Source organism: Muntiacus reevesi, chromosome 7, assembly GCF_963930625.1.
Source record: "Muntiacus reevesi chromosome 7, mMunRee1.1, whole genome shotgun sequence".
Lineage (NCBI taxonomy): Eukaryota > Metazoa > Chordata > Mammalia > Artiodactyla > Cervidae > Muntiacus > Muntiacus reevesi.
The window spans coordinates 36,360,005-36,373,802 of NC_089255.1; the positions used below are offsets into that span (position 1 = coordinate 36,360,005).

Here is a 13,798-nt window from a genome sequence, read left to right on the forward strand (position 1 = left end):
AATGCAGGAGACACAGGTTTGATCCTGGGTTGGGGAGATCCCCTGGAGGAGGGCCCACTCCAGTATTCTTGCCTGGAAAATCCCATGAGCAGAGGAACCTGGTGAGTTACAGTCCATGTGGAGGCAAAGAGTCAGACTGACTTAGCAACTGAGAACGCATGCTTTCTAGAACTGCATATAAATGGAATCATTCAATTTGTACTATTTTGTGTCTGGAATGCCCATGGTCTTATTTGTTCTACCATCTCTCTGGCACAAGGCTGGTGTCAGTTACCTCCACTCATTCCAAACTCAATGGAGACGGTCAGGGAAGACTGTGCTCGGGGTTCTAAAGCTAAGATGTTGGAACTAGAGGGTCTTCTGTGACGCCACATGCTTGGGACGCTTTCTGCTCCGGGAGCCTTTTCACTTGGCTCATGGACCGTGCAGTGTGCAGACAGAGGCAAGCTGGTGTGCTCTGTGCAGGCTGCCAGCCAACCATGGAGCCTGATGTCAAGCAAGTGCCAAGACGACAGATGCCTGAGTGGACCTGTGGGACACCCGCTGACCCAGAAGCAGGTGGTGGGTAGCTGGCTTACAATTTTCCTAGCAATACTTATGCCCCTCCAGGACACCCCTTACAAGTCTGCAGAACACTTATGGGAAAAAATTTTAATAAGTTCTCTGACTCTGAGTCAGAAAGGATGACATAGCTAGATAGCATCACCAACTCAATGGACATGAATCTGAGCAAACGCCAGGAAATAGTGAAGGACAGGGAAGCCTGCCGTGCTGCAGTCCACACGGGTGCAAAGAGTAGGACATGACTTAGTGACTGAACAACAACTGACTCTAAATGGGTGGCCAGGAAATAAATAATAGCCTTAAGCACGGAAATTTAGGGCTCAGAGACATCAATGGAGATATCAGTTTTAGTGCTGATCTGAAAATTTCACTTATCTGTCTGTAACAGTAAACTGGAAATAATTTAAGTCTAAATACTCCCTCTAGAAAAACATGTTATAGAAGAATACTTAATGACAGGGAAGGACTTTCCTAATATATGGCTAAATGCTTTAAAAGTAAGCTATAAAACAGTATATATCATGATATCCATTTGCAATTTAAAAAATCTGATAAATAAATAAACAAAAATTATTCACAAGTACATATAAAACTCTGGAAGGACAACACTAAAATGTTAGTTACTTCTCTCTGGGTGGTAGAGCAATAGCGATTTTTTATTTTTATTTTATACTTTTCTGTGTTTTCCAAGTTTTCTGTGTAGAGCAGGTATTTTTTTCCCAAAAGTATAACTGTTCCCCAAACGTTCTTTAAAACACTTGTTCTTTTCAATCAATCAAACTTTTCTCTTTTTAGTTCCTATAAGAGCTTAGTGTGAATCTACCAGGAACAGAGTATGCTCCCTGGTACCAGGATTTGGCAAAATAGAGTGCTATTCTATTGTTATAACCCAACAGCAAATGCAGGAGACCTAAGAGACATGGGTTCAATTCCTGGGTTGGAAAGATCTGTGGAGGAAGAAATGGCAACCCAGTCCAGTATTCTTGCCTGGAGAATTCCATGGACAGAGGAGCCTGGCGGGCTACAGTCCTTGGGGCCGCAAAGACTGAAGTGACTTAGCAAAATATGCTTCTACTGTTTAGCAAGGAGGTGAAACAGAAAAAATGTGCCCCCCTTAGACTTCTACAGTGTTCACTTGTGGAACACCTGTGGCATTACAGAAGCCTCCCCCTTCCCTGCCACAGAGAAGCAGGTACTGAAACTCCCAGGTGAACTCTTCCATATACTTTGGTATCACACCTACCTGGGTCAGGTAGTCAATCAGAGCTAAGTGAGCCTTCTCCAGCTCAGCCCCAGACAGCACAGGCAGTGGGTTAGGATACTGCAGCTGCTTCCTGTAGTCTGTGGGCAGCAGGTCTGGGTACAGGCCCATCACATGGGTAGGATCTACATGGAAGGTGAACATGATTCCCCAGATAGAAGTACAGCAATTTAAAGATAAACTAAAACGAGACTATCACTACAAATAAGTTCCAGATTGACTTTTTTTTTTTTAATAACTCTTAAGTTCATAAAAACTCAAGCTATACACATATATTTTGCACACTCAAACATTACAATGATTGCATGACTCTATTCTAAGACATATATAGAATTAAAAATGAAAATTCATTAACTCACTAAAAGTAAAGAAGAAAAAGGAAAACCTGGTAAGACAGTGAAGTTGAAAAGATCACTAGACTTAAAAAATAAAAAGTGTGTGTGTCCGTGTGTGTGTGCGTGTAAAGAAACATTAGTAAAACAAAAACACCAGGCAACAGGCTATGGAATACACTGGTAGCATATATGGCAGAAGCTAATAGGCTGATTATATAAAATTAATTCACACAGATTGGTTTAAAAAAACATAGGATTTCATTTGATTAATGGACAACAGACATGAATAACTGACAGGAGAATAATACAAATAAGGGGGAAAATCTAATCCTGGCCAACCAGATTCCTTTGATCTTGAGAAACAGATTTAAGGATGACAAGCAGTATGGCACACACCAGCATGTACCCAATCTGACACGCTTCTTTTACGTAATGTTGACACCCCTCCACCGTGAGGAGTGTGTGTTCCCTTGCCCTAACTTGGAAAGCCCTTGTAAATCAACAGAACATGGGGAGAAGTGATCACCCTAAACGGCACTAAGGCTTCTGGCTAGGTCTCTTGGATCACCAACTCCAGGAAAAGCCAGTCACTCTGCATAAGGACATTCAAGCAACCCTAGAGAAGCCTGTGTGCTGCAACCAGAAGAAGCCCGCACACCACAACAAAGACCAGAGTAGCCAAAAAAAAATACAAAAAACCCTACTGTTGTATCCTACTAGGCTCAAGTCAGTGACTTTTGTCTAGAACTGCAGTCAATAATCTGATCACTAGATGATAAAACACGTCTGTTGTCTTGAATGACTTTCTGTTACCTTCCTCTAATGGCAAGGGCAAAGCATCCTGGAAAACTGGAAGCCTGTGTATGTGGATGAGACCAGAGTCATAAGATCAGAGCTATAAATAGATAGTCACATGGCCACCCACAGGATCCTGCTAAGTACAAGGATCAATCTAGATGAGGTTAACTTTCCCCATTCTCGGAAGTCTGGTATCATTTCTCCCCATTCTTTCCAGCTTCCCCTCCCTCTGTTTAGTTCCTCATCCCGAGGCCATACCCCCTTGTTACCTGTGCCAAGTTTAGCAAAGACCTGCATGGACTCATCGAAACGCTTCTGGCAGAAGAGGTTGAAGGCATACAAGTTCTTGATGTGATGGATCTGTTGCTGCTTTTCACTGTCGGAATCATCTTTCATTTCCTGAAAAGAGAGTAGAATAGGTAGGCGCCCACTCACTCAACCAATATCTACCAGGTATCAGATGATATCCTGGAACATGTATATGCCACAGGGTACAAAGCAGTCACATGGCTCTGACCTCACAGATTGCCCTTACAATCTAATCATAAGTAACTATGCAATTAAAACACAACAGGACTTCTACAAAATACCTGACCAGTACTCCTGAAAACCATCAGGATCATGAAAAACAAGGGAAGACTAAGAAATTTCCACAGGTCAGAGAACACTACGAATGTGTGCCACCTAAATACCTTGTGATTTCTGGATTTGAACCTGGAACAGAAAAGGGGACAATTAATGGGAAAACTTAGTGAAATCCAAATAAAGTTTAGGGTTTAAAGAAAAAAAATCAAAACAAAGCAGAGTGAGTGATGACAGAACCAGGTGGGTGGGGTGTTCAGGTCAGCCCAGTGTGAACAATGGGTCCAGGAAGGTTCCCAGGAGGAAAGTAAGCTGAGATAAAAAGGTGAGTAGGAGCTGGCCAGGTGAGGTTGGCAGGTGACAGATGAGGGAGGGGAGGACATCTGAGGCCAAGAGGACAGCACTGTGCAAGGCCCTAAAATGACAGACAGAGAGCATGGTTTGCTCAAAGGATGGAAGATGTTTAACATAGCTGGCATAATTGGGGAAGGTCCTGTTCACGGTATAAGCCAAATATCTGTTTCTTCCTTTAACCTTCCCCCTCTTATATCCTTCTTAGCCAATCTTTACCACATTTAACTTCTTCCTTCAAAATGTCTCTCCACGTTTCCCTTTCCTTTCTTTTCCTCTTCTGTCACTGTCACCCCAATCCAGGCCACCATCAGCATGTGGCTGTGCTTGGGCTAAGCTCCCTTGTTTGGTGCTTTAAAGGCTCTCAAAGCCTGGCACAGCCTCCTTACATAGGTTATTCCCACACATCCAAGCCACACCCACCATGCCAGTCAGAATGGGCTCCAAGTGTCCTGGAAATACTCGTTTCCACACTTGTTTTCACTTCTAACTTCCCCAGGCTCTGTAACTCTCCCTGTTTCAAGCTCCTGGTCTGACCTATCTTTAAAGAGTCCAACCTTAAGATTCTTTTTCTGGCCTAATAGCAAAGTTCAGTACGTAACTGCCCTCTGAAAGTTTCGTGTATGTCCTCTGATTAATTTAAATGAGAGACAGATTCCTCAAGAGCCAAGATGATATCAAGCAACCTTCTTCTGTCATAGAGCAGAATACCTAGTAAGTACAGGCCTAGAGAAGAGAAAGGAAAAAAGGAAACCCACTTTTTCCTTCTCTACTGAAGATGAAACAGACAACCAGCAGCAGAAAGAACACTGAAAAGCCATTCCTGTTAAGAAAAATGGATGCTAAAAAAGCCATGTGCTACATAATGCCCTTTTCATAAAGTTCAAAAACTAGACACATATTCAAGCACACAAATATATGTAAAACACTATCAAAAAAATTTAAGGGCATGATAAACACAAAGGTTCATTTAAGAAGACTTCTCTCTCCTTGCTGTTCTCTGGAACTCTGCATTCTGTTGGGTATATCTTTCCCTTTCTCTTTTGCCTTTTGCTTCTCTTCTTTTCTCAGCTACTCGTAAGCCTTCCTGAGACAACCACTTTGCCTTCTTACATTTCTTTTTCTTGGGAATGGTTTTGGTCACCACCTCCTGTACAATGTTGCGAACCCCCGTCCATAGTTCTTCATGCACTCTGTCTACCAGATCTAGTCCCTTAAATCTATTCATCACCTCTACTGTATAATCATAAGGAATTTGATTTAGGTCATACTTAAATGGCCTAGTGGTTTTCCCTACTTTCTTCAATTTGAGTCTTAATTTTGCAATAAGGAGCTGATGATCTGAGCCACAGTCAGCTCCAGGTCTTGTTTTTGCTGACTGTATGGAGCTTCTCCATCTCTGGCTGCGAAGAGTATAATCAATTTGATTTTGGTATGGACCATCTGGTGATGTCCAAGTGTAGAGTCGTCGCTTGTGTTGTTGAAAGAGGATGTTTGCTATGACCATTTTGCATTCTCTTGGCAAAACTCTGTCAGCCTTTGCCCTGCTTCATCTTATACTCCAAGGCCAAACTTGCCTGTTACTCCAGTTATCTCTTGACTTCCTACTTTTGCACTCCAGTCCCCTATGATAAAAAGGACATCTTTTTTGATGTTAGTTCTAGGAGGTCTTGTAGGTCTTCATAGAACCGTTCAACTTCATCTTCTTCAGCATTAGTGGTTGGGGGATAGACTTGGATTACTGTGACGTTGAATGGTTTGCTTTGGAAACAAGCCTAGATCATTCTGTCATTTTTGAGACTGCAATCAAGTACTGTATTTTGGATTCTTTTGTTGACCATGAGGGCTACTCCACTTCTTCTAAGGGATTCTTGCCCACAGTAGTAGATGTAATGGCCATCTGAATTAAATTCACCCATTCCCGTTGTCAGACACAACTGAGCAACTAACATTCCTGTCCATTTTAGTTCACTGATTCCTAAAATGTCGATGTTCACTCTTGCCATCTCCTGTTTGACCACATCCAATTTACTTTGATATATGGACCTAACATTCCAGGTTCCTATGTAATACTGCTCTTTACAGGATTGGACTTTACTTTCAACAAGAGATATAACCACAACTGGGCATCATTTCCGCTTTGGCTCAGCCTCTTCATTCTTTCTGGAGCAATTTCTCCACTCTTCCTCAGTAGTATATTGGACATCTACTGACTTGGGGGGTTCATCTTTCAGTGTCATATCTTTTTGCCTTTTCATACTGTTCATGGGGTTTTCAAGGCAAGAATACTGAAGTGGTTTGCCATTCCCTTCTCCATTAGTCATGCATGGATGTGAGAGTTGGACCATAAAGAAGGTTGAGCACCCAAGAATTGATGCTTTCGAACTGTGGTGCTGTAGAAGACTCTTGAGAGTTCATTGGACTGCAAGGAGATCAATCAATCCTAAAGGAAATCAACCCTGAATATTCATTGGAAGCACTGGTACTGAAACTAAAGCTCCAATACTTTGGCCACCTGATATGAAGAGCCAACTCATTGGAAAAGACCCTGATACTTGGAAAGACTGAGGGCAAGAGAACAAGGGGACAACAGGATGAGATGGTTGGATGGCATCACTGACTCAATGGACATGAATTTGAGCCAACTCAGGGAGATGGTGAAGGACAGGGAAGCCTGGCGTGCTGCAGTTCATGAGGTCTCAAAGAGTCGGACACGACTTAGTGACAGAACAACAACAAAACACAAGGTTAGGATAACGGCTGTGTCTGGAGCATAGGCAGAGGGATGGGATGCGGAGGGATGTACCGGTTACAGAAGTTATTTTTGGGGGGGTTAGGTGGTGGGTTTATGGGTACTCATTATTTTAAAAATGAAAATAAAATAATTTAGGGCAATAAACGAGTAGGGAAAAAAACAGTAAGACGCTAAAATTAAATGGCCCAAGAAAGAAACAATCTATGGGATAGTAAATGTGTCTAACTAATTAAGACTGGATTTTTGTTTTTAGTCTAGAACTTATACACCCAAAATAAAAGTTCCTCTTCAAAAGTATCCACCACATATGATTATAATCATTTGTATTCCAAAATTTATGATCACTGTTTTCCTTTCAGAAATAATTTATAAGATACTCTAAAAACCAAGTTTTCCTACTATTACCTACATAACAATTGCTTCTCTTACTAAATTAGCACTGCCTGGTTTTAATGACTAAGTGAGGCTCGGGATGACTTTCAGTTGTTTCATAAACTGAAATCCACTCTTTCAAGATGACAATAATCACCACTAGGGATGTTTAAAAGAATAAGGCAAGACTTGAAAGTCAATCTTCAAGAAGCATGTTGGCAATAAGAGCATCATTGCAACAAGAGCATGGTCACTACTCAGCCGAAAGTGTGAGTAACGTCCCATGCGAATGTTTAAGGAGAGTGACAGTCTGAAGACTGGGGCCCTGCTGAAGGCAGCAACCTGAGGTGGGTTCAAAGTACCTAAAGAAGGCCTGCTTATCCAAGCCCAGGAGCCTACTTGTGAAAGGGACTCTGAGAGGCTTTGGAGCTGTTGCATTCAACCAAACTATAACCTTGACAGTGACGATTGTTATTTTGCTATTTGCACTGTCTTTAATTTATCAAGGTCATATCGTATCTATTCAACTATTTTACTGTCCTATCAATTTAATGAAATATTATTAGTATAATTGGCATTCATTCTACATTTGACAGAAACAGTGAGATTACTTAGAATTACACAGATACTTTTATGGCAGGGTCTGATCCTGAATCCAAGCCCTTCGACTTTCAGCTCTGTGCTTATTCCTCCAGTCCAAACAAAACATGAACATCTAAACCCAAATCACCTGCCTTGAAGAGGGACGAGGAGGGCAAACTCACACCCACATATCAGAAACAAAGACTTACTGCGAGCTGCAAAGCCAATTCAAACTGCTTGTCCTGGAGAAGCTGCTGGATCTGTGTCGCCATGGGGACTGGAATGAGTCTCCAGACAAAGTGATTGCTGGCCACATAGATAATGTTTGATCTGGAGACAGGGTAAGAGAATTAACATGAAAGGGCCAGCTTTATGATGACCCAGATGACTTTAAAGTTTTGGAATAAGATGGCAGCTACAGTAAAGAAAGGAATTCCTTACCCGCCCGAGGTAATGAAACGGGGTCTTTGCAGTTCAATGCTCTGGACCAGAAGCCTCGGCTCAAATGTTCGGATTTCCACATATCGAGGCAACACTGCAATGATGTAGGGAGGCTGGTGCTCTGCGCGAGAGAGAACATGTTGAGTTGAGGTTCTCTCTAAGGCTTTAGGTTTATAGACGTTTCAGCTTCTCATTTCTAAGCTGCACTTGGATCTCCAAATGGTCCACTAGTCAAATACCAAGCCAGGATCCTATACTGTGATATACAAAAAAAAAAAAAAAAAAAAAAATGCCTGTCTCAGTGATGCTAAGAGAAATCTTAAGGATGCATCTTAGCTTTGCTCAGAGTGACCAGACTCCATTCCTACTGTTTTGCTGAGAGGACTGGGTGAAAGAGTCAGCGGCTCCTTTCTCATCAGTCACAAAGCCAGGTCAAACTAAGGCCAGTGGCAGCTCCCCTAACGAGTCAGTCAGAGAACAAGGTGACATAATTTCCTTCATCCTCTTAGGAAAGGCAAGAGGAGGGCAACTTCTTTTTATTTTTTCCTGAAAATCATTCTGAAGAGAGAAATCCACATTTCTGGTCTATGCTATCTCTGCTTGAGATCATCACATTGAAAAGATGCAAAACTCCACGTGATGCTCAATGGTTCACAGAGAAGGCAGCTGGATGGCATTCTCAGTGCAACCATTTTCTTACAGGAGGTAATGGTGTCAAATTCATAGGAACAGAAAGTGCTGGGGCAGGGGGAGGGGAAATACATTGTTGTTTAATAGGTATAGAGTTTTCCTTTCACAAGAGGAAAAGGTTTTGAAATCTACATGACAATGTAAATATACGTAATACTACTGAACTGTGCACTTAAAAATGGTTAAGGTGATAGATTTTATGCCATGTGCTTTTCTTAGCCACAATTAAAAATAATTTTAAATTAGTAAAAAAAAAAAAAATGAACCACTAGATGGCATAATTATTATATAAAAATTTAACTTCAAAGGATATATCTATAAGAATAGTTTCTTGGTGTGATTAACTTGCTCTAAATTTATTTTCTTGTCATTTACTTTCAGATAAAAGGCTTTTCATATTATACATGCTATCTATACTCTAAATGAATAGTACAATAAAAGTTCAAAACCGGAAAGGAACTCAGAAATGAAGAAACTGAGGCCTTAGTCATTCTTTCATCAGTTGAAATGCTACTGTTGTTATTATGTTGATATCTTTCATCTTACCAAAAAACAGAATTAAATAACATATTTTCCTTTTTTAATGCTGGCCTCATTTTAAAGAGCTCTTACAATTATCAGCAATTATCCTTCAAATAAAAAATAAATTAAAAAATTTAAAAAGCTATTATAATTTTCTTTCATGTTAATTTATGTAACTATGTAAAACTTCTGTCCTTTTAAAATCTGGCCTACTTTAATAGGGTCTAATTAAACAAAATAAGAAATCTATCATAGAAACTCTTTCGGTTATCACATTTTATGATTCATTCAGAGATGGTCTGGATCTCTCTGAGTCGTCAAACATGGCATACTGGTTGGCGTCCAGAAGGCACGTAATGAAGGGCGGACAACAATAGTGATTCTTCTAACAGCAAGCATTTACTAAGAAGCTAGGATGTTTCAGGCACTGCTCAAAGGGAACTAAGACATGAGCGCAGAGCTCACAGAGCTCCCACATGAACAGAGGAGACAGACAATTCATTGCATCCTGCGGGACATGCAGCTCGAATGACAGAGAAACTCCAAGGGATGGTGGGAGCACCCAGGGGGAAGTGACTAATTCTGCCTGTGGGTCAGAGAAGACCTCTGAGAGGAAGTGCCACTGAACAGGGGACTTCGCATATGAGCAGGATGCTGCTGGGCAAAGAAAGGAAAAGGCAACAGCCAGACGAAAGCACAGGAATGGGGAGTCTTTTCCAAGTGACTGGAGCAATTAGGAAGGAAATCCAAAAAGCAGGGGATATATGTATACATATGTGATTCGAGTTGGGAAAGAATCTGCCTGCAATGCAGGAGACCTGGGTTCGATTACAGGGTTGGGAAGATCCCCTGGAGAAGGAAATGGCAACCCACTCCAGTATTCTTGCTTCTTGCCTGGAGAACCTCATGAACAGAGGAGCCTGGCAGGCTACAGTCCATGGGTTACAAGAGCCGGACACGACTTAGCAACTAAACCACCACCACTGCTGATTCACTTACTGCACAGCAGAAACTAACACAACACTGAACAGCAACTAAGTGCCAATACAAATTAAAATTAATTAATAAGATAGTACGATAAAAAAGAATGACTGGAGCCTGGGTACAGTAGTGAAAAGGAGAGCCGAAATATAATCCAAGTTTACAATGGACTCCATTCAGGATGAAAAGAGAAATATATACATCAACATATATACACTATCAGGTGTAAGATGGATGACAGCTGGTGAGAAGTTGCTGCGTAGCACAGGGAAGCCAGTCTGGCACTCTGTGATGACCTGAAGGGAAAGGATGGGGGGAAGGGAGGGAAGGAATATATGTATAATTATGGCTGATTTGCCTTGTGTATGGCAGAAATCAATACAAAAATTAAAAAGAAACAAAAAAACGTGCTCTATTCAGGAAGCTGTCTTCTTCCTGTTGAAGGGTATTCTCTCACCCTAACTAGGAAGAATGCCCCCTCCCTTCTCACGTAAGCCCCTAAACTTGTGAATATACATAACCTTTCTGTTGTTTGGTCACTAAGTCATGTCTGACCCTTTGTGACCTCACGAACTGCAGCATGCCAGGCTTCCCTGTCCGTCACCATCTCCCAGAGTTACTCTGACTCATGTCCACTGAGTCAGTGATGCTACCAACCATCTCATCCTCTGTCTTCCCCTTCTCTTCTTTGCCCTTGATCTTTACCAGCATCAGGGTCTTTTCAAATGAGTTGGCTCTTTGCATCAGGTGGCCAATGTGTTGAAGCTTCAGCATCAGTCCTTTCAGTGAGCCCCATAAAATACTGACCTTTTGCTTTATCTTCCTTCTGGTCTGTTCATCTCTAGTCACCACCAGAATAACCGCTAACACTTTTATGAATTCTACCATTTAGAAATCTACTGGCCTCTTGGACCTGCACATGGACCCCTAACAACTGGCCCCTTCCCCATCTCTTCATAATCCATACCACCTGTTCAGTCAGGTCAGTCTCTGGATGCCTGTTCACAAACTAGCATGTCTTCTGCATTGCTGCTCACTTTTTTCTGCTTAATATGAAAGAAATTTTTCTTCAAGTTAGACCTTGAACTCCCTGCCTGGTCTAGTCCAATTTAAACAAAACTTCTTACTGACTAATTGAACAGTGAACTTCCCCCTTCTCAACTACCAAATCTCAACTCATCAGATTTAATACCTGAAGCAGGGTCTCATTTCATCTCTTTACCCAAGATGTAATCCTTGACTCCCGAGCTAGGGCCCTTAAAGACAGTAGGCTGGTATGCCCCTCCACAGAAGTAACTAAAATATTTAATATTCACTCTCCCAACTAAAAATGAATTGCTGCCAGCATGGTCGTGGGCTTCCAGGTAATATCACTGCAAAGTGCTGGGAGCCTGAGGCAGGCGTAGGAGCAGAAACACGTGATGTGTGGGGTGGACATACTTTGAATACAGTCTGCAGCCTCTAAGCTACAAAAACAAAAGCAGCAATAACCACCACATTAAAAACCTTTTAACACTGTTATACATACCATAGGACTAAATAATCTCCAAGCTTAGTCTTTGTGGCAGAGGATAAAATAAAACCATTAATAAAGAAGGCAGGGCTTCCCTGGGGTCTCAGTGGTAAAGAATCTGTTTACCAATGCAGGAGACATGGGTTCAATCCCTGGTCCAGGAAGATCCGACATGTTGTGAAGCAAATACACCCATGTGTCACAACTACTGACCCTGTGCTCTAGAGCCTAGGAACCACAACTACTGAAGCCTCTGTACCTATAGACCCTGCTCTGCAATGAGACACGCCATGGCAATGAGAAGTCCATGCAAAACTAGAGGATAGCTCCCACTCGCTGCAACTAGAGAAAAAAAAGCCTGCATAGCAGAGAAGCCCCAGCATGACCAAAAATAAAAAATATATAAAAAAAAATTTTTAAACAAATGTAAAAGAAAAGGAAGTAAAAGATAAAAATAGCAGCAGACAATCACTTCCTAAAATGTGCGACTCTGTTTACATTTTCCGCCTTTTAGTCGGAAGTTGGCAAAACCCAACTTCCTACAAAAGTCAAAATATTCTCCTTTTTTTGTGGGTGGGCCGCACTGTGTAGCATGTGGGATCTCAGCTCTCCGACCGGAGAACAAACCTGTGTCCCCTGTAGCAGAAGCATGGAAGTCCCCAGAATATCCCATTTTTTATAACCCAGAAACACTTTTCTACTTACGAGAAGGGGAACTGAGAGTAAGTGAAGCTGGAAACCAGTCTGGTAAAGCTCTGAGCGGAGCCCCATTCTATGAGAGTGGCATGGCCCCAGCCCAAAGTGGGAAAGAGCAGCTTTGCAGGTCTTACCCATGGCCACTGGGATGTCCGTCCAGTTCAGGGCACACTTCTGTGTGCAGATCCCCTCCTCATTGAGCACCACGGTGAGATCATCCTGACCCACGGCCACTTTTCCATCTGCCAGAGGTGCAACTAAGGGCTCCAGCTGTTTTCCTGTTGGGAAGAGCTCTTTGTTGGCCCCCTTTCCATCCACCTACAGGAAGACACAAAGTGAGTCACCCAGCTTTCTCCAGCCAATGGCATGAACTGAGGGATGGCCTAGAAAAATCAGGCTAAAACCCCAAAACTACAGAGGCCAATAATACTCCTTATTTGGCATAAAGAAATATTAATAGTCTGTTATGACAATTTTTGAACCAGTTCTTATTTTCTCTAACATGGAGACAGGCATCTAGCTCGGCAGCTAACAGTCAAGTGCTAAAGTAATTGGAATTCTCATACGATGCTGGTGAGAACACAGAATGGCATAGTAGCTTTGGCTATTGGCTTCTTATAAAATTAAATATACACTTACCATGGGACCCGACAATCCCATTCCTAGGCATTTGCCCAGGAGAAATGAAAAATCTGTGTTTACATAAAAATCTGTGTGCAAATGTTTATAGTGACTAAAAACTGTAAACAACTTTCTCCTTCCATACAATGGAAGTCATAAGAATATACTGACCCACACACAACATAGATGGATGTCAACTGCATTATGCTAAGTGAAAGAAGTCAGGCTCAAAAGGCTACATACTGTATGATACTATTTATAGACATCTGGAAAAGGCAAACTATAAGAGAAGAAGAACAGATCAGTGGTGACTAGAGGTGGGGCTGTGGGAGGAAGGCTGACGTCAGAGGGAGAGTATGAGGGAATTTCTTGGGGTGATGGAACTGTTCTGAATCTTTATTTTTCTGGCCTCAAGGTATGCAGGATCTTAGTCACTCCCTCGATCAGGGATTGAACCTGAACCCCCTGCAGTGGAAGCGTGAAGCCCTAACCACTGGGCAACCAGGGAAGTCCCCAGTTCTGAACCTTGATTGTGCTGGTAGTTACACAACTCTAGGCATCTGCCAAAACTCAGAACCACATGTCCAAAAGAATGTTACTGTACATAAACAAAGGAAGTAGTTTTGAATAAACTGATCCTAAAGCAAGATTCCTCACCCTCAAAACACTCCACTCTCAAGAAGGTGACAGCACACTAAGGCAGGCAGAGCAATGACAGCCCTCCTCCAAGCCTG

General features: G+C 42.0%; 1 protein-coding gene across 1 annotated transcript in view; it reads right to left on the reverse strand.

Annotated features, from left to right (window-relative positions):
- The window catches only part of VPS39 (VPS39 subunit of HOPS complex), a 45,898-nt gene that overhangs the window by 10,966 nt on the left and 21,134 nt on the right, over positions 1 to 13,798 (reverse strand). Inside the window, exons 8-12 of the mRNA XM_065940227.1 lie at positions 12,578 to 12,761; positions 8,042 to 8,162; positions 7,810 to 7,930; positions 3,228 to 3,357; positions 1,808 to 1,950 (exon numbers count right to left, since the gene is read on the reverse strand). Of these exons, the coding sequence (XP_065796299.1) occupies positions 1,808 to 1,950; positions 3,228 to 3,357; positions 7,810 to 7,930; positions 8,042 to 8,162; positions 12,578 to 12,761 (699 nt within the window). The remainder of the gene's footprint in view (positions 1 to 1,807; positions 1,951 to 3,227; positions 3,358 to 7,809; positions 7,931 to 8,041; positions 8,163 to 12,577; positions 12,762 to 13,798) is intronic.